The sequence below is a fragment of the Polypterus senegalus genome, chromosome 6 (genome assembly GCF_016835505.1).
Source record: "Polypterus senegalus isolate Bchr_013 chromosome 6, ASM1683550v1, whole genome shotgun sequence".
NCBI lineage: Eukaryota > Metazoa > Chordata > Cladistia > Polypteriformes > Polypteridae > Polypterus > Polypterus senegalus.
This window is the reverse complement of record NC_053159.1, coordinates 58,258,148-58,280,022: the sequence shown is the minus strand read 5'-3', so window position 1 is coordinate 58,280,022 and position 21,875 is coordinate 58,258,148. Positions and strand designations below refer to the sequence as shown.

The following is a 21,875-nucleotide window of genomic DNA, read 5'->3' as shown; positions in this document are numbered from 1 at the left end:
CATTAATGAGGTGCTGAAATGCCAGTACTTGGCATGAATCAGAAAAGAAAGTAGGTGGAGATGCAAGATAATTTTGATCAGATAAGAAGGCAGTTGCGAAGAAGGCATTCCTGACAGAGGAGGCAAGTGAATGAAAAATGAAAAAATAATGCAATCCGGAGACTGATGACAAGAAGGAAAGGGGAAATTCTTTAGCAGGAGAGTTAATGAACCTAAAACAATCACCCAATTCAAATGAGAAACAAATCTAAGAAGTGAGTGTGTGCAGTGGGGGACTAAGTTGGTAGCAGTTCCAAGTATTATTTCATAAGGAGGATACCAGTATGCTAAAATTTCTTAATGGGGCTGCAGGTACAAGTGAGCAGATTGGGACTAATACCTTAGTGCATATAAAAAACTTCCAAATGCCAAAGACCACATGATCTCCTTCTCAAATTTCTTCTTGCTTTTTGGCCAAAGCTTCAGATGAAAATGTACCCATACAGGTCATCTTCTCTGCAGTGGTCCTCACTAATGTCCAGCATAGAGGCTGAAGTTCATTTCTGTATTAGCAGCCAAGTTTTCTACTCCCAGTTTCAGCTCATGGTGTTTCTATTCCCCTGTAAATGTAGGGCACCAGGCTGGGCTTCCTCACAACAGATGTGTGAAGTATTACAGGCAGGCATGGGTCAGACAAACACTACTGATGGTCACTAAGCCAAACTGAGCTGAAATTAAATACTTACAGCTTAAGCCAGAGCCAGAATGGTGAGCACGTGGAGCTGTCACGAGCAACATGAGGCAAGAGTGGTGAGAGATATGGCCTTGAGCTGGGTTAGGAATAATTCCTGATATTTCAGTGATGAGCGCACCAAACAGAATATTACAAAACAAAGCAAAAAACAAGAATGTAGTAATATTTCGGGAGCAGTGCTTCTTCTCTTAGGGAAAACAGATTGTGAATTTGAACTAGCAAGTCCCATTTGGACTGGCATTTATCAAGTGCTACATGCGGCACCCATTTATTTAATTAAGTACAGCACAGTGAAAAATACATCCCAACTAATAGTGTACATATTCTTTTGACATATTTGCACATATAGATATTTGATTTTAATTTTAGCAATATATACAAACATATGTGCTCTAATTTAACAAGAATCAAAAAAAAAAAACTATTCTTTACAAATATTCAATAAAAATCTCAGAAATACAGTTGTCTGCTGTGGAAAAAATAAGTTCATCTCTGGATGACAGAAATCAGTGAAATATTTCTTCATTATAACTTAAAGAATAGTCTAGAAACATGCAGGGTTATTGATACATTGGAAGTGAAAATGATCTTTAAAAAGTCAGAACACTAACTAAATATCCTGTCTTTGATTATTGGACATGTCTACAGTGCTGACAACTTTTAAAGCTAAAGTATTTATGTCAACTCTTACAAGTTATTCCAATAATGAGAGTACTAACAGACACAGCTACCACAAACAACATGACAGCACCCATGAAACAACACAAATGCATAGCTGCAGACTCAAGAGTGCCATAAAAATGTCAACAAAAGTACAAATAAAACTTCCAAAGTCCAAAAATGCAATCTGACTATACTTGAATTTTCTTTCCCTTCTTACAGAGCTCATTTAACTGTGGGATATTTGGGGAATTACTTGTATGTACTGCCTATTTCAAGTTCTTCGATAGCATTTGTATGGGCTCTGATGTAGCATTTCATAATCCTACATTTTGTCGTTTTGAGCCATGGGCTTGATTGAGTGTTTGGGTCATTGTATTGTTACAAGGTCCATTTGTGATCAAGCATCCGCTTTTTGAAGACTAGCCTAACACTCTCCTTAAGTACACCCTGGTCCAATGTGAAATTCTTGGTTAACTCTGATGGAAACCTCAACCTATAATACTTCCACCACCACACTTTACAGTTGTTATGAGGTTCTTCTGGTCATAGACACTTTTTTAGATTTTGCCAAACACCATGCCAGGCAATTTGATGAAACAGCTCTGCTGTTATCTCACGTATGTAGATCATATTGTTCCAATAGTTGTGTTCCTCCTCTGATGATCCCAGGCAAACTTCAGTTCTGTATATATATTCTTTCTCAAAGGAGGTGGATTCTTTCTTTCTCGTCTCACATGGAGGACAAAGTTGCACCGTCTTTTGCAGATGCATGACACTGACTAAGGCCTTGCCTGTAAATCCCTTGAAGTTAACCAGGGGTTCTAGTAGAGTTCCTTCAGTACCTCTCATTTAGTTCCTAGCGGGATGGACAATAGTTTGAGATTTTCCAATTTGATGATGATATTTTGGACAATTGAGTGATTGGGAAGAACAATAAAGCCCTTCTCAGGCTCAATACCATCAACAGTATTTCTTTCTCAGAAAGGTCTTTTGACCACATTCTTCAGTTTCCAAGTCCAAACCACACCATAGATGTCTAAGGTTTATATAGGGAAGGGCCCCCCATGTTAATGTAATGATGCTCTAATCATTTGCACCTGCTCAGGTGCACTTGATTCTAATGTTAGTTTAATGCCTGGATTAACTTACACACAATGAATTAGCTTTTTTGGTAATTTAAGTAGTGCACAACGTCTTGAATTTTATTGGGCCATGGACTCAACAACAAATAAAACGTTTGGCACAGATCCATGTTGACTCCAATGTGCCACATAGTTTTTGCAAATACCCCAATCACTGTTCACTTCAGACAGTATGTGCCATCTTATCTCAGAGATACTTGCTTGAATTGAGCAGGTAGCCTTAATGTACATATCTATCATATATATTCATTACATAAATATCTATAGCTATTTTAAATTATTCTGAATTAAACGAGGTAGTCCCTCTAACTGCATATGAAAACATACAAACACAGAACAAAAAGTTTTCTACTTTTGCTTAGTTGAAGTACGATAGCTTTTAAATGGCTATGGTCAATCTATTTACAACCATACCAACAGCTATTATATCAATTATAGATTGAAGTGATATGCTTTTATAAACAAAAGTGTAGTTTAATCAATTCATAGTTCATTTGGAGTCTGCATAAGTATTTTTGGACCTCGCTCCTTGTATAGAGTGTAAACAGTTGAATTCCATAAAGTGAAGCACTGTCTAATAAGGCCAAACAGCTTGGTATCTTCTGTATGATTTTTGGTTTCCTAATCACCAGTGACTTCTGCTAGTTTGCTTTACAGAAATCATTAAAGTCTGTATGTTAGTGCACTGTATACTTTGATTAGAAACTACAAGCTTTCTTATAAATGCCATGGAAATTAAAGTTTTGTTACAGGCCAACCCCTTCACTGTGACTCCTAAGATCTCAATAATAGTCCGCCTTCTAATATAAAGAATACTTGCACTCAAAGTAAAAAGTATGTGGACCCCTAGGAATTATCTCTATTTATATCTAATTCCCATATAAAACATAGCTATATCTTCATGTCAGACACAATAATGAACAAATACAGTCTCCTATAACTAAAGATACACAGATTTTCAGAGAATTTTTGACCATATTGAATAAAGCATTCAAACTGTGAAACTGAAGGTTGGAAAAAGTAAGTGAACCCTAAGCTAATGACTTTTTAAAAAGCTCATTGCAGTCAGAATTTAACACACCTGGAGTCCATTTAATGAAATGAGTTCAGAGGTGTGGCCTAGAATTACTTTCATTGACCAAAAACACTATAAAGTTTGAGTTTGAACTTTTGACAAGAAGCATATCTAGATGGGAATCATGCCTTGCACAAAAGAGCTGTCTGAAGAACTACGATAGAGAATTTTTTATCTACATAATGCGGGAAAGGGTTACAAAGTCATCTCAAAGATTTTAGATATTCATCAGTCTACTGTTAGGCAAGTTGTCTATAAATGGAGACAATTTGGTATTGTGGCTACTCTGCCTAGAAGTGGGCGCTCTGCCAAGATGACCCCAAGAGCACAACACAAAGTCAGCAATGAGGTAAAGAAGAACCCTAGAGTGACAGCAAAGGACGTGAAGAAGTCATAGGAAGTGGCTAACATCTCTGTTCATGAGTCAACTATACACAAAACACAACAAAAAAGGAGTCCATGGCAGGACACCAAGAAGGAAGCCACTGCAATCAAAAAAGAACACTGCTGAACGCATGACGTTTGTGAACTTGGACACTCCACAACGGTACTGGGAAAATGTTTTGTGGAGTGATGAAACAAAAATTAAACTATTTGGGAGGAACAAGTAGAACTTCATTTGGTGTAAAAAGGGCACTGCATATCAACATCAAAACATCATCCATCCCTACAGTAAAGTATGGTAGAGGGAACATCATGATTTGGGCCTGCTTTGCAGCATCAGGGCCTGGGCAGTTTGCCATCATTGAGGGGAAAATGAATTCACAAGTTTATCAACAAATTCTCCAGGATAATGTGAGGGTGTCTGTCCATCAACTTAAGCTCAGAAGAGACTGGGTAATGCAATAGGACAATTACCTCAAACATTGCAGCAAATCCACAGCACAATGGCTTCAGAAGAACAAACAGCTCAGATCTCTATCCTATTGAAATGCTGTGGAATGACTTGAAGAGAGCCATGCACAGAAAACAACTAAAGAATTATGGAAGAGTTAAGGCAGTTCTACGGGGAAGAATGGGCTCAAATTACCCCCACACGATGTGCAGGTCTGATATGCAGTTACAGAAAGCGCCTGGTTGAGGTCATTGCTGCCAAAGGAGGGTCAACCAGTTATTAAATCCCAAGGTTCACTTACTTTTCCACTACCACTGTGAACGTTGAATGTGTTTATAAAATAAAGACATGAAAGAGTAGAAATTTTTGTGTGTCATTGGCTTAAGCTCATTGCGTATATCAGTAACTGTGACCTAGATGAAGATCAGATCACTTTTTATGACCAATTCATGCACTAAACCAGATAATTCCAAAGGGTTCACATACTTTTTACTTTGACTATATTTGGTCTCAGCACGGTGTGTGGCCATCAGTGGATTTTTGATATAAGCTTTATCATAGTGACTTTCATTCACATTCCTTTTCTCTTTTCACTGTTCAGCTATGCCATTCTGACCTAATATATCCTGGCCTTGAAGCAGGGCTTCAGAGGGCAAGTAAAATACTACTTTGCGATACACAGCTTCCATCATTACTATTACTGTAATCATAAGCATCTGGCTGCACCTCATGACCACCACTGAATGCACTGCAAAGGACATGATGCAGGCTTTGATTTTTTTTCAAAAACCAAGTTTATTTTCTCAAATATTATCATCAAGGATAACTTTTAACCTTAAAACCTTTTAAAGCTTTTTCTGTGCATATACATATACCTCTTAATATGATAGACCTTCTTTTTACAACCTAATGTGCCTCTTTGTTAAAATCTGTCAACATTAGTTTACAAAGATCATCTAATAGTGTCTTGGGAATCTTCCAAGCAACCTAGTTTATTCCCCATATTCAGGCCTATCAAGCTCTTTGATTAAGATCTTCCTGCAATTTAATGTGATACTCCATAAATGCAAATTCCACTATTGCATTTCCTGAAATGTAGTGATCAAGTTCTGATCAATTCAGTTGAGATGAAGTACAATACATTCATCTGACAGCAGCAATACATTTATGCGTGGATTGGTGTTTTTAAGAGATGTCACTGTTGCTTTTATGCTGTCAAGGCAAGACAGAAGACAAGACAGAAATCCTGGACAAACAATTTTATTTCTTGTAATGCATCTATACACTGTACATTCAGTCACTGTGGTATATAAGCAATAGCTATTTTATAGATAATCTCATAAAGTCCTTTATTTTACAATATAGTTTGTATAAGAAAAAAAGGAAAATCTGAAGGGCAGAGACAGGGAGCAGGATGTGGAAAAAAGAATGTTATAAAGTCAAAACAGATAAATAAACCAACCATCCCCCCCCCACGCCCCCCCGTATTTTCTCACTTAAATGTGGCATTAATAAACATGAAAGCATACATTTATCTCTTACATAAAAATAGTTCTAGAGTTGTTAAATTTAAATAACTGTTAGCAGCAGCATAGGGCTAAAATATTTCTGAAAAATGATATAATGATATTAGCTGCAAAGTGGCAATTGCGTTGATCATGAACTTAATATGACAATTTTAGTCCAAATGCACAGACTCCAAGTTTTTGACACCTCAACCATAGACAGGATTTTGAGATCTAAACGGATCTATGGTAATATAAAAATAGTGGGGAGCAGTGAAGGATGCCAGCATACTTTAGGTTGAGAAACATAACTGAAAGCACAATGAAATGTTTGCCTCTATGCTAAAACGCAGTTCATAAAACAAGATAGCTGCTGTGTAAGAGAAGACTTTATCTTTGAGAAAAAAAAACCCACTTATAATACAACAGTGAAAAATGATAAACATATTTACAAGTTATAATCTGTAATTTTTATAGATTGTGAATAAAATAAAGCAGCCAACTTTGCTGCACAGTAAAAATGAACAGTTTATTGCTGTTTAGTTTTTGTTTAGAAAAATTGTTTTGTTTTGTTCATGTTTTATAAAATCATATATCTCTTAGCTGAATATACAATGAGAAATTTAAAAAAAGGAAAGCAAAAGCTAGTAAAGAAATCTTCTCTGTAATATGAAAAAATACAAAAAAAAAAAAAAACTTTCTTAAAGGAAACCAAATGCAAACACACACAGCATACTTACACACACACACACACACACATACACACACTCACCCTTTCTTTTGTGTGCCTCCTTGCAAATTGTTCTGTGGTGTGGTAGCCAGAAAGGTTCTCAGTTTTGGGTTCCTGGATTTTATTTTAATGTGTGCTTTAATATAAGTTGCTCAATATCATAATACAGAATTTAAAAATTAAGAAATGAAATGTTTGAATGAACAAAAATATTTAAATTACAAAGGCTGTAGTGATGAAAAATGCAGAAACAACTATGTAAGTCTGATACTGTAAATTACAGATGTACAAAAAAAATATCCTCACATGCTACATAATTAGTACTGAATTCTAGGGTCTGCATTGTCTACAGGTGTGGGAGAGCCTGTTTTTGAGCAGACACTTTACAAGATCTGCTGTATCAAAAATCTGGTTAGTACAGTGTAAGAGAGCATGGGGCAGCTGGGCTGAACAGCAGGGGCAGACAGGCATGTGATACAGACAAAACCGAGGAGGTGCAAGGCGCAGGTCAGTGCCCTACCCAGCAAAACAAGGGTGTAGAAAAAATCCCAAATGGACTTAGGTAGAAATCATGAAAAAATACTGTTTAAACAATAATGAAAAACAGACTCTTTAGTTTCCTTTAAAAAAGTATAACTAGAAATGGTAAATGCTTTATGTTGCATAACACAATAAAAATACTTTATATAAACTGGATTAATGCCCATTAATGAATACATCTGTATAGCAGATTTTCATCTCATGCATATGAAAATAAAAAAAAAGTTTTGCTCATGAAAAAAAAAAACAAAAAACAAACAAAAAAAGCAGAAACAAAGCATCTCTGAGAGAAGCTAGATAATTAATTCCAGTAGAAAAATTGCATAAACACTAGCTACATTCCAATCTGCACTGTACTCTGGCTTCCAGTGACATCTTTCACTTTTAGATATTCCTTGTTGTCCCTTTCATTGACTTCCCTGTTCATTTACGCCGTGACTGATGTCTTCACAGCAGAAAAGAAAACTGCCAACCACACTTGAAAATGGCAGTTTTAGAAGGGGCAGGACGCTGACTGATCCTGGCACGTCGTACTGCAATTTTTCATGTTCCACTGTTTGATTTATTGAAATGGAGTTGAACTATCATGGTTTGATGCAATACTTGAAACTTTAACATCAACAACATTAAAAATAACAATAATTAAGGTATGTATACAGTATATGAAACAATCTAACCTGCAGGACAGTAGTTCATTTATGTACTGTGGAAGCAAGCAATGCATAAAAAATGCAAAATTGTTCAAATGTTTGCTTTTCATTTATAATATTGATGCAGTAGACTAATTCAATATTATCGCTCACTGTTTTTGTGATTAAGGGTTAAGTAACATTTTCTTCAAAAGTAAAACTGGATGATTTAATGGAAGTGAAATGCAGACTAGACTACAGCATTTTTTTTTTTAAACAAAGTGCGATTTATTTAAAAAGTAAAAAATGAAAACATTTTAGCTGTGGCTGTTGAAAGAGACAAGGCTTCCAGCCCTAAAATTATTGTATAAAATGGCCTTTGTAACTTTTAAACAGCAGCAAGTCATCATATGTTAAGTATTCAGGAAGGCAGAATATTAACTATAGTCATGCACGGCACATAGCATCTTTCTCTTTTACCCTCTAAAACTGAAAGGACTTGATAAATACTGGAGGCAAGATAGACATCACTTTTAAAGATACACAAAAAAAAAAAAATCCTTTTTGAACAATATATTTAGGAAAGACTCCCAAAACAATTAAATTTTGCTTTTTGTTTTATATATATATATATATATATATATATATATATATATATATATCTGTGTGTGTGTGTGTATACTTTTTATGTATATATTTTTGCAAGTAATTTCTTGGACAAATATCATAGTTCTTATACAAACCCAGGAACTGAAGTGCTCAATCAGTGAAAGGGTGCCCAGAGCACATCAGTCAAACATGAAACAGAATACAAACTGTGCCATGTTTTTATTTCCAAGTAGTTTTTTTTCCAGTTCGAAAAAGAGTAAGGCCAGAAAATTACATGTCTCCTTTCCCTCTCTTCTTCATGTTTTCACAAAATGAACGAGACATAAATAAGAACTCAAAATTAGATGCCTTGAAGCCCTGTCTGCTGATCTGCTGTGAACATGTGGATCCAACTGAAATGTTCACATTTTCAAGTTGTCATAGCCAGGTATGCTAGCTCATACACTTTCCTACAAACTTGTTGTTTCATTATGTGTGTACAACACTTTTTTTTTTAATTATCTTCAATATCTTATGTTGTTTTTGATATAGCTTATTTTAAAATGAAGTTATCAAAGTGTCCCAAGAATAGGAAAAAATCCAAAGAACGGAAAAAGCCAGAAAAAAAAAAAAAAGTCTCAGACCAGCCAACTACTATTACTGCTGAAAACAAATGGTAATCCTTTCCACGATGTTCGTGTTTGTTACTATTAAGGTAAAAAAAAAGTTGGTATCCAAAATTCTGTCTCAGGTTAAAATAGTTAGAACAAGCAGCTTGTGCTATTTCTTTATAGTTTCTTGTCTTTGTTTTAGGTACTTAAATTAGAAAAGCATTTCAGTGCTTTTTGTTAGTAACAATCTTATTTCCCAATGCTTTGCATTGCATGCGTCCACACTATGCACACATTTGTGTGTCTCATGAATCTGCATTTTCCTTCTTTGCTCACACATGTTCCTAGGGATTCATACTGCATTATTTCTCTAAATCCTTGGCTGTTGTGTCTGTGCAGCTGGACTTGGGCCACAGCTGCTCCTGTAGTTCCCTGACCACCTTCTCCAAGTGCTCCCGTGCTTCCCTCTCCTGCAGCAAGTTCTCTCTTAGCTGCTCACGATCTGCTTCAGCATGCTGTAATTTAAGTTGTAGGTCTTCAATCTGCAATGAGAGTAACAGTGAAATGCTATCAGAATAAGCTGGCCACTTGGGACTTCAGAATTGTTCAAGGTCACTTATGCATTTCAAAGATGCTCTGTGTTAACAGAAACAGAAGAATCTCACATGCAAATAACATACATCTGCAAGTCTAAATTGTCTGCTTCATTTCTTACTGAAAAGTCATTCAATCCCCTAAGCTGTGACATGCATAATTTTAATTCAGGATAACCTCTGTATTTCCACTGCTACCCTTGTCACATAAAGTTACGGTGCATTACTACACACAAGACTGTGTGGTATAACAGCTCATCTATTTTACAAAAACATCACCTTTAAGATTACAAAACCACTGAAATGTCAGCATCAGCTGAAGCATTTGTCATCTGTCATGCAGCTTCTTCCTGGCTGAGTTTACAAAGAAGGGCCTACTTGCCGCACCCTGCTGTCTAGTCCCACATTGTCTGAGATCTTACTCAGCTGCTGAGTCACTTCAGTTAACCAAACATAAACCCTGTACATGAAAAATGAGTGGGACTCAATGAAGACTGTCAAGGTTTATGAGTCTTATATTAAATGTCCAGCAAGAAAATACAGAGTCTACTGAACACTTTAGGATGTGTATTATCAGTGATTTAATAAGGCCATATTTTAATAAGAGATATAATGTAGTTAGGATACAAGGTCAGGTGCAGCAGTCTGAAGAGACTGTGCCTTGACCTCAAGAAAATGTTAGAGGCAATAATGTTGAAAAGGTAAGGTATCAAAGGAAAAAGATAACAATGCTTCTATTTGTTTGTTTTAATGTAATGTTTCATACATCTCTGACGGCTATTATGAATTTTATTATGAATACTGACTGTTTTAACTGATTCATTCCGCTATCCATTTTCTTATCCTGCATACAGATACATGGGGACCCCCAGCCCATGGGATTCCCCTCTGCATTAAATAAAGGGAGGTATCAATTCTGGAACACAAGGTCATCGCAAGTAACACTTATACACATACACATTGTTCATTTATCAAAATTGGTTTGTGATGTGAGAGGAAACTCTGAAGAGAATCTATGTGAACACAAACAGAATGTGCAAACTTGACTCTGGGCAACTGCTATGCATTAAATCTCTAAGGTGTCTGTTTTGGTTGAAAGTACTATATATATATATATATATAATGGACTGACTTATTAAAACCTGAATTCAGAATATGAAAATAGATGTGTGGTAACCTTCACCAAAAGTGTTTTGGAACCTTTTTTTTTTTTACTGAAAGGCACACTACATTAACCCAGCCACAGGGGATGCACAAACCAGTGTGTTTCTTCATGCTGGTTCCAAGCCTGGATAAATGGGCAGGGTTACGTCAGGAAGGGCATCCAGTGTAAACTTTTTCCAAATCAATATGCGAACAGCAATACAAATTTCCATACCGGATTGGCCGAGCCCTGGGTTAACAACGACCACCAACTGCTAGTCAACAGGGTGCTGGCGGAAATTGGGCTACTGTTGGCTGAAGAAGAAGAAAAAGGAGAAGAAGAGGGGGAGACGTGTCCGGATGCAGGAGGAGAGGAGGACGGTAAAGAGAGTGGAACTGAGTGTAGGAACTTTTAATGTTGGCAGTATGACTGGTAAGGGGAGAGAGTTTTCTGATATGATGGAGAGAAGGAAGGTTGATATATTGTGCGTGTAAGAGACTAAATGGAAGAGGAGTAAGGCCAGGTGGTTCGGAGGTGGATTCAAATTGTTCTATCATGGTGTGGATAGGAGGAGAAATTTAGTAGGGGCTATTCTGAAGGAACAGCATGTCAAGAGTGTCCTGGACTTGAAAGGAGTGTCAGACAGAATAATGATTACGAAGCTGGAAATTGGAGGTGTGATGATGAATGTTGTTAGTGCATATGCCCCACAAGCTGGGTGTGCGATGGATGAGAAAGAAGATTTTTGTAGTGAGTTGGATGAAGTGATGAACAGTGTACCCAAGGGATAGAAAGTGGTGACTGAAGAGTATTTCAATGGACATGGTGAAGGGAACAGAGGAGATAAGGAGGTGATGGGTAGCTATGGTGTCAAGGAGAGGAATGAAGAAGGTCAGAGGAAAGTGGATTTTGCCAAAAGGATGGACATTGGTGTGGTGAATAAAAATTTTAAGAAGAGGGAGGAACATAGGGTGACATACAAGAGTGGAGGAAGATGCACACAGATAGATTACATCCTATGCAGAAGAGTCAATCTAAAGGAGACTGAAAACTGCAAAGTAGTGGCAGGGGAAAGTGTAGTTAAGCAGCATAGGATGGTGGTCTGTAGGATGACATTGCAGATCAAGAAGAGGAAGAGAGTGAAAGCAGAGCCAAGCATCAAATGATGGAAGTTGAAAAAGGAAGACTGAAAGGTTGAGTTTAGGGAGAAGGTGAGACAAGCACAGGGTGGTAGTGAAGAATTGCCAGAGAGTTGGGAAACTACAGCAGATGTAGCAAGGGTGACAGCAAGAAGGGTGCTTGGCGTGACATCTGGACAGAGGAAGGAGGAAAAGGAAACCAGGTGGTGGAATGGGGAAGTACAGGAGAGTATACAGAAGAAGAGGATGGCAAAGAAGAAGTGGGATAGTCAGAGAGATGCAGAAAGTAGACAAGAGTACAAGGAGATAAGTTGCAAGGTGAAGACAGAGGTGGCAAAGGCTAAAGAAAAAGCGTATGATGAGTTGTATGAGAGGTTGGACACTAAGGAGGGAGAAAAGGACCTATTCCGATTGACTAGACAGAAGGACCAAGCTGGGAAAGATGTGTAGCAGGTTAGGGTAATAAAGGATAAAGACAGAAATGTACTCACAAGCGAGGAGAGTGTGTAGAGCAGATGGAAACAGTGCTTTGGGAGGCTTACGAATGAAGAGAACGAGAGAGAGAGAAGAGGTTGGATGATGTGGAGATAGTGAATCAGGAAGTGCAATGGATTAGCAAGAAGGAAGTAAGGACAGCTATGAAGAGGATAAAGAATGGAAAAGCCGTTGCTCCAGATGACATACCTCTGGAAACATGTAGGTGTTTAGAAGAGATGGCAGTGGAGTTTTTAACCAGATTGTTTAATGGGATCTTGGAAAGTGAGAGGATGCCTGAAGAGTGGAGAAGAAGTGTACTGGTGTCGATATTTAAGAATAAGGGGGATGTGCATGACTGTACTAACTACAAGGGAATAAAATTGATGAACCACAGCATGAAGTTATGGGAAAGAGTAGTGGAAGCTAGGTTAAGAAGTGAGATGATGATTAATGAGCAGCAGTATGGTTTTATGCCAAGAAAGAGAACCACACATGCAATGTTTGCTCTGAGGGTGTTGATGGAGAAGTATAGAGAAGGCCAGAAGGAGCTGCATTGCGTCTTTGTGGACCTGGAGAAAGCATATGACAGGGTGCCTCGAGAGGAGTTGTGGTATTGTATGAGGAAGTTCAGATTGGCAGAGAAGCATGTAAGAGTTGTATAGGATATGTACAAGGGAAGTGTGACTGTGGAGAGGTCTGCAGTAGGAGTGACAGATGCATTCAAGGTGGAGGTGGGATTACATCAGGGATCGGCTCTGAGCCCTTTCTTATTAGCAATCGTAATGGACAGGTTGACAAACGAGATTAGACAGGAGTCCCCGTGGACTATGATGTTTGCTGATGACATTGTGATCTGTAGCAATAGTAGGGAGCAGATTTAGGTGACCCTGGAGAGGTGGGGATATGCTCTAGAGAGGAAAGGAATGAAGGAACAAGATAGAATGCATGTGTGTAAATGAGGGGGAGGTCAGTGGAATGGTGAGGATGCAAGGAGAAGAGTTGGCGAAGGTGGAAGAGTTTAAATACCTGGGATCAACAGTACAGAGTAAATGGGAATGTGGAAGAGAGGTGAAAAACAGAGTGCAGGCAGGGTGGAATGGGTGGAGAAGAGTGTCAGGAGTGATTTGTGACAGATGGATATCAGCAAGAATGAAAGGGAAGGTCTACAGGACGGTAGTGAGACCAGCTATGTTATATGGATTGGAGACGGTGGCACTGACCAGAAACCAGGTGACAAAGCTGGAGGTGGCAGAGTTAACGATGCTAAGATTTGCATTGGGTGTGACGAGGATGGACAGGATTAGAAATGAGTACATTAGAAGGTCAGCACAGTTTGAATGGTTGGGATGACAAAGTCAGAGAGGTGAGATTGCGTTGGTTTGGACATGTGCAGAAGAGAAATGCTGAGTATATTGCGAGAAGGATGCTAAGGATAGAGCTGCCAGGCAAGAGAAAAAGAGGAAGGCCTAAGAGAAGGTTTATGGATATGGTGAGAGAGGACATGCAGGTGATGGGTGTAACAGAGTAAGATGCAGAGGGCAGAAAGATATGGATGAAGATGATCCGCTGCGGCGACCCCTAACGGGAGCAGCCAAAAGAAGAAGAAGACTGAAAGACACACTACATTATTACTTAAATTCATCAAAAAGTCATTTAGTTCTATTTGCGGCAAATGCCATTGAAGCATTTTATAAGAATGAGAGCATAACTCTCCAGGGCCTTCATATTTTGGGATGTTCTGCTACCAATAAGAAAAAAAGTAATAACAAGTTGGTAAATTTATTTATCTACATGCATTACATATCCATCAAAAATTAGTCATAAAGACTATTTATTACTAAGTAAGATGAATTATTGACAAATATACATGTCCTTACTTAAAAATCCTCTCATATTTGACTAGATGTCAGTATTTTATATTTACACATCAGCGTGAAGTCAAATATCTTCATACTTGTAAACAAAAATACTTTTAGGACTGGCTTGCAATAGCAGTTTGGGAAGATCACAGATGAGGAAAGATTTAAGATATAAAAGAAATGCCTGAAGTCACAGTGACTTCAGAACAGGGAAAACATGCAACACATGTACCAGTATTACCTAATAATTGTTTGGAAGGAGAGCCATGTGAACATCCCAGCATCTTTTGGGGTAGATTAAACCACAAAATGGCACCTTGATAACATTTTTCTTTCACTTACTGTTATCTGAACAACACCCAATGGTGCTAAGACAGAAGTGAACCTCACTTCCTCTTTGGCACTATGTTATCTGCCATCAGTGGTATAGGCCTATTCTTGTTTGTTTAAAAAAACTCTTACAAGAAAAATAAAGACATATACTCTTTTAACTATGGTTATGTGTGTGCAGATGAGAGAAGCAGATAATATAGTATATTCTCTAAATAATCTCACTACCACTATATTTCCAAAATGAGGGGAAATCCAAAGTGCTAATGTGCACTTTATATAATTATCCAGACACACTGCTGTTCCATCAAAGCACCATTATGCAGTAGCATTGGGTCTTCAAAACACAGCCAAATTTATAAAGTTCACTGTTTACGGGTAAACATACACATGTGGAAATACACGTTGTAAATGTTAAACCATCTGATGTGGTATAGCACAGAAGATAAATACTAAGATAGTACCTGAGCCGCATATTTTGTACGTAGCCTTCCAGCCTCACAGCCCTTGTCACACACACGCAGCTGTCTAGCTTGCTCCAGCTCCCGTTTAAGTCGTATCCGAGACTCATTGGCCTCCTTAAACTTTTTCTCATTTTCTGCCCGCAGCCGCTCTATTTCTTTCCTTAGGTTGCGTTTAGCCTCTGTTGCTTCTCTCAGCTTCTCTTTCTTAGCAACCCGTAAGAACTCCAGTTCCTGTGGATTGAGAGATAACAGTTAAACTATAATGAGAACAGTCAGTGAAATACAACTTCAGCAACAACCAGATATTACATGAATGCCTTGTGATGTGTATTTTTGCCATAATCGTAATCTTCTCTAACATGTTTCCTTTTACCTAAAATGTTTATTGAAGGTGGAAGTGTATTGGAAGTGGTTCTCATTCCTATGTCTTTATGAGCTTGCACTGATCCAGTCACTTTTCATTCGCCATGTGGCTATCACAACCAATATATTTATTTATACAGTATATCTCTCCTAATACACTATTCATACTTGTCAGACATGCTATGAACAAAGCTTTCCTCAACTGATCAATAACAGTTTAAGTGAAAAAGGAATTCACTAGACTTCCTCTGAAGTACAGTATGATCTAGACAAAATTATTACAATTACTGGAAGGGTGTTTTTCTTTTGCTTTCCTCTTCTGAACTTTAGGTTCATTTGTAATTTTTGGTAATGTCTAATTCTGTATCCTTCAGTTGTTGTGATAATGATTAAAAAATGTTATTATAATAAAAAAAAAAGTAAAGTTACAGTTTATTTGCATATGGTAGCTCTTTTGGCCTACTTAGGTAAACTCCCCTCAAAGGACAAATCACCAGCAGATTTGCTCTGATCTGCCCAAAGCAAACATTTCTGCTAGCCATTTCATGTGAGACGTCTGAATTGAATTTGTCTTACGTCAGAAGCTTTTCTGGTGCACCAAATCAGTGTTTTCAGTAAGATTTATTCAATCCTCTCTCTAGCTATCTACCAAGGAGTCATTGAGTATATAATGTAAAATAAAAATTCAACAAACCACACCTGCTGCAGGCTTCTCTTTGCTTGCAAGGCAGTGCTGAGCTTCTCATCCTGCTTCACTTTCATTTTGATGATTTCATGGAGGAATTTCTCCTTGGCCTCTTTGGTGTCTAGACCACCATCTAAAGCTTGTCGCAGTGACTCCAGCTCAGACTCCAAGCCGATGCCAGGGGTGTCACTGGTAGCAGTGGAGTTTTCAAAAAGGTTAGCTGCATGACTCTGGACCTGAGTACCAGGAGAACTAAGATCCTTAGCAGAACTAGACGATGTAAATGATGGTGAAGAAAGGGACGATATGGAGGACATGACTACAAAGAAAGAAAAAAAGATAATATTTTAACATGTGAGATATCCACTGAATTCATGAGATACTGAATGATTGGAAACCAATTAAATGGACTGGCTAAGATAATATAAATTAACATTCTCACACCCACATAATCCAGATCTGGGTTATAGGAGTGTATATTGGCAGGATCAGGCCCACCATGCAAAGAGAGAAGAAACCTAAACAATCATATTTGTGGTCTGATGTTTTACCAGTTGTTATCGTCAAAAAACAAATTTATTACCTATAAGATGTCCTACAAACTCAAAACGCCTTAACCAGCATTTTCACTTTCAGTTCCACTTAGATATGTAAGATACCTGATCACACTGAGAATATCTTACCGGGCAGGAAACCCATGTCGGGCAGTTAAATCTGTAATCTTATTCTTAGGATTACTTTCTAAAGTTCATGGCCATTAGACAAACAAAATATACTACTGAGTATAATGATAGATACTATCCCACCAGAATTGCTGCTACTGAATTAATCCTTTGGATTAAAGCCCGAAAGATAAATACATTTAGATAGATAGATAGATAGATAGATAGATAGATAGATAGATAGATACTTTATTAATCCCAAGGGGATTAATTCAATGGGGTAAGTGCCTACTCCCAAGCTTGAAAAAGAAGGGCACTCCTTCCCATACAACAACCATGACTTCAAAATTGGAGATACTGATTCTCATTCCGACCATACTATATTTGAGAGAGTACTGTTCCAGGGCCAAACAGGCAAACTCAACAAACATTGTCCACAAAGTGCAGAGATGGAATCCATAATTCTTCAGTCTAAAGCTTAGATGTGTCTTGAAATCTTGTTCATGAGAATTAGCAAGAGGACGAGAAAGATACACCTTATACTTTCTTAAACAGACCTGAGTTAAGATCAAAAATATGAACACAAATGGCATGTAATAGTGGAATTAGGTTCCAGAATGCTTAGTTCTAATAATACTTGAACTTGTGGTCTTAAAAACACTTGCTGGTAATACTGTATATGCTTTAAGGCAGAAATCAGAAACTACTGTTTACAGTACCTTACAAAATTACACCAGCAACACATAATTCAACAGCAGTAGCTACATGGATAATGAAAACTTACACTCATCACGGTTTTCCACTTCAATCTCCCCTTCGGAGTCTTTGTGCTCCTGCAAAGTGATGCTGTTGCTAATAGTGCTCTGGGGCTCTGGTGAAGAAAATGTCTCTCCAGTTAGTCTTTGCTTTCTCCCTTTGCCATCACTATTGCTGGTGCTGCTGTTGGTGCTGCTGCTGTTGCCAGCACAACTGCCATTGATGTGACCATCACAACCACCACTTTTGCTTTGAGAAATTCTTGAAGATGATGGCGAGTGTGGACCCACCTTCTGATGGGACAGAGGCATCAGAGCAACATTGGGGGCAATGGCATTTTCAAAACTTTTGTAATGATATAAGCTGTAAGCAAAGAAATCAACAGTAACAAAGTATTGTCAATGAAAAAGTTAGAAAGCTAGAAAACTAAGTACCATCTACTACTTCATATCTTAGTCATGTTTTAATGTAGGTAAACAGTATGAGACAAACTACTAGAATTTGTTTAAACACTTCTTGCTACATTTTACATTAGAACAATATTGATGGAATCTAGCCAATCAGACCAACAAGCTAAACAATCCATCCATCCATCCTCTTCTGCTTATCCGAGGTCGGGTCGCGGGGGCAGCAGCTTAACCAGAGAGGCCCAGACTTCCCTCTCCCCGGCCACTTCTTCCAGCTCTTCCGGGAGAATCCCAAGGCGTTCCCAGGCCAGCCAGGAGACATAGTCCTTTCAGCGTGTCCTGGGTCTTCCCCGGGGCCTCCTCCCGGTTGGACGTGCCCGGAAAACCTCAACAGGGAGGCATCCTGATCAGATGCCCGAGCCACCTCATCTGACTCCTCTCGATGTGGAGGAGCAGTGGCTCTACTCTGAGCCCCACCCGAATGACTGAGCTTCTCACCCTATCTTTAAGGGGAAGCCCAGACACCCTGTGGAGGAAACTCATTTCAGCCGCTTGTATTCGCGATCTTGTTCTTTCGGTCACTACCCATAGCTCATGACCATAGGTGAGGGTAGGAATGTAGATCGACTGGTAAATTGAGAGCTTTGCCTTACGTCTCAGCTCATTTTTCACCACGACAGACCGATGCAGAGCCTGCATCACTGCGGATGCCTCACCGATCCGCCTGTCGAGCTCATGCTCCATTCTTCCCTCACTCGTGAACAAGACCCCGAGATACTTAAACTCCTCCACTTGGGGCAGGATCTCTCCCCCAACCCTGAGAGGGCACTCCAATTCAACTAAATCTTACACAATGCTTGCCAGCAAGTTTACTTTATTTGTAACATTGTTTAAGACATCAGTGAGCCTGAGACAGGCAAGACTAAATGAAAACAGGGAAAGGTGAAGCTGCATATGATGTGAAAAAGTTTTATTTTTTTTCACATATTGAACACTTCTTATCGAGACATTCAGGACAAATGTAAAAAGCTCTTAACTCAAAATAAAACATGATGGCTGAAGCCTATTCTAACAGAAGGAACCAACTTTAGGAGGGATTCCGGTCTATCACAAGGCACACACTTATGTCCTTGGGGTGTCAAATTGGTCAAAATAAGGTTTTAATATTCAAATTAAAAATAAGTAAATATTTGAATATATCTAAATTTAGGTTAACAATCCTGGACACTACATGTATATTTGTACACGTTTTTTATACTTTATTATAATTGTTACTGGTAAGAGCAAAAAAAAAAATCTAGTGGTACTCAGGAGACGTTATTTAAATATAACAGCCATCAATATCCCGCACAGGTGCACCCTATAAAAAGGAAGGCGTCATCTTTGACATCTTGTCTTCAGTCTAGAACTGACTGCTAAGTGTGCAAGTCCTTGTCAGGACAACAAGACACAAAATTAGCCATGAAAGGAGCTAATATTATGAGAAACATGCACTGGCACCACTTTTCACTACACTACCATTAATACTTAACAACACTCCACAAAAAACATTGGGATTCACAGAAAATGTGAATCTTACCATTCATTGTAGCTAGCAACACCAATATCGCTTTTGGTGATCCCTTATGCAAAGTGTAATATATACCTATATAATTTTGCAAGCTAATGCAAATAGTTAAAAGTAGACAATTTAGGGGAGAATTGCAATTGCACAGCTAAACAATGAAGAACCATACTGCAGTCTTAATATTTACAATTCTACTTTGCTTTTTCCTTGATGCAGTGTATTGCTGAATGCTAGCCAGAAAGAGAGAATTTAGAGCTTGATCTATGCTACGAAACATCTGCATCTGGCAATATGCCAAGTGGCATCACACATACACTATGTATAACAATGGAGAGCTTGAGCTCATTGCTTCAGCAGTAATCCAAGCAACATGAAAAGTACAAGTCTCAGCATCATACCTGTCTCGCCCTGAAGAGTTTTCTTTCTCACTGCCTGAAATTGTGGGGGACCATGGTCGAAATGCTGATGGTCGCTGACGAGGGTGTATACAGTTAATGCCCTGTTTTAATGGGAGAGTGAATTGGTTGAAAACACTGGTAAAAAGATTAGGTAATTATTGAGAAAAGCAGAGATAAATTTCATTTGAAATAAGAGATTAAATATCAACTTTTCCCCTTAGGGAAATGAGAATGCTATAAATGCAGTGATGGCAAATGTGTGTCTGTGTGTATTTCCAGATTGCTTCACATTACAGTAGATTTCTCAACATTGTTTTTTTGACATTTTGGTCTTGTCAGCATCAGCCAGAACAGAACAACTACATTGTACAAAGATACTGCACAGATGTATAGTATGACATGTGCAATGTGCAAATTGTAATCATAAAAGAATTACTGAACAATTAATACTATATTGTCTGTGTTATGTGTTTACTGAATGTCTTGTGATCACTGAAGCAGGTTCAGGTTCTGACCTGCCATACCTCTAAATGGATTAATCATACAGTATCAAGTAAATTAAAAAAAAAAGATGAAAGGTACATTTTATGTTTATACTGAAATGTAAGTGCCAGTATAGTACAACTGGTTAGAATGAATGTAGTACTGTTTCTTTTTTACAAGCAAAAAGTTTGAGCATCAGAAAAACTGTTTTTATAGGTAAACCTCATGTCCATTCCCCTCCTTCTATCTACTCACAATTTAGTAGCAATTTTACCTTATTAGCTGTGGAAGACAAAGAATGTAACCAGTCAGATTGCTTTTCCTTGTCTGCTGTTGAAGGCTGTAAACTTGGCTCTTCTTCTTTAGACTTCTTGGGTGGGATTATATCAGAGGCCTGAGAATGACAAATAGGACATTATCCTGTTATGATAAAAAAAAATATTGGTTTCCTTCTCAATGAGAAAGTGGTATACAAAACCGTTTCTTCAAATTATGTTTTTTGTGAAAACTGACTGCTGCCTTATGTTTTCCTTAATATCACATATATCACATTCCTCAGTCATAATTAGATGACAACTGTTAATAATTACTGCTTACATCCCAAGTGTTTTACTAGAGTTGTTAACAATTTGGCTGACCACAAGGGCAAATCAAAACAACCAGGAAATCTGATAATAATGTGACAAAACACAATCAAAAGCAAAGTTTAAAAAAAAAATTAGCCTAAATGTTAGTACCCAAAGATTCATGACTTTCAAAAAGTTTTGTGAAAGTTCAGTTTCCACAAATTCAGATGGAGATCTCCATTTGATGCTATTTAAGCTACCACCACAATCTATGACTTCTGGAAAATGTGACATTAGCAAAAGACTAATGGTATCTTAGCAACAGATTCTTGAAATGGTAACGCCCACGGAAAAACAAAATGGCCAATAGGAACAAAATAACAATGGCAAAATAAATAAGTCCAATAACAAAATGAAGGAATAAAATGAAAGTGAAATTAAAGTGTGCATATTATAGAGTCCTAGGAAAAAATAAAAAACTCAAAGAAAAAATATTCTTCCAAGGAAAAGATTTGCAAAACAATCATGACACCAAGCAGTTTTGCTTTGAAAGATGAACTATTATTTTTTATGCTTCCTGTAGAAACCATTCATTCATGCTCTACCCTAACTTTTGGTTCTAGGAGAAAATTCTTCCCTGTGTGCTGCCATTTATACAGTTACTTTCAAAGTAAAGATTGCCCCACAGTGTCATATAAAAGAATTAATAAAAGTAATGAATGAAAACTGCACCATGTGCTGTATATGTTAATGTACTTATATGCCATATGTGAAAACACGTGGGTAGGGCAAGGTCAATATGGTAAAATTAATCTGATGCACATTTGAATCAAGAATAGCCATTATTAAAATTTAAAGTATAAACTTTTGGTCGTCCACTTTGTCAAACATTTCATTAAGGTTTAAAAAATACTTAACCTGGGCAAAGATT

The 21,875-nt window shown here is 37.8% G+C and overlaps 1 protein-coding gene across 1 annotated transcript in view; it reads right to left on the bottom strand.

The window, feature by feature from the left end:
• Positions 1 to 8,490: 8,490 nt before the first annotated feature.
• The window catches only part of skia (v-ski avian sarcoma viral oncogene homolog a), a 218,061-nt gene continuing 204,676 nt past the window's right edge, over positions 8,491 to 21,875 (bottom strand). Inside the window, exons 2-7 of the mRNA XM_039756049.1 lie at positions 20,653 to 20,772; positions 19,896 to 19,996; positions 17,552 to 17,886; positions 16,120 to 16,424; positions 15,058 to 15,288; positions 8,491 to 9,593 (exon numbers count right to left, since the gene is read on the bottom strand). Coding sequence (XP_039611983.1) covers positions 9,414 to 9,593; positions 15,058 to 15,288; positions 16,120 to 16,424; positions 17,552 to 17,886; positions 19,896 to 19,996; positions 20,653 to 20,772 — 1,272 coding nt within the window. The 3' untranslated portion in view covers positions 8,491 to 9,413. The remainder of the gene's footprint in view (positions 9,594 to 15,057; positions 15,289 to 16,119; positions 16,425 to 17,551; positions 17,887 to 19,895; positions 19,997 to 20,652; positions 20,773 to 21,875) is intronic.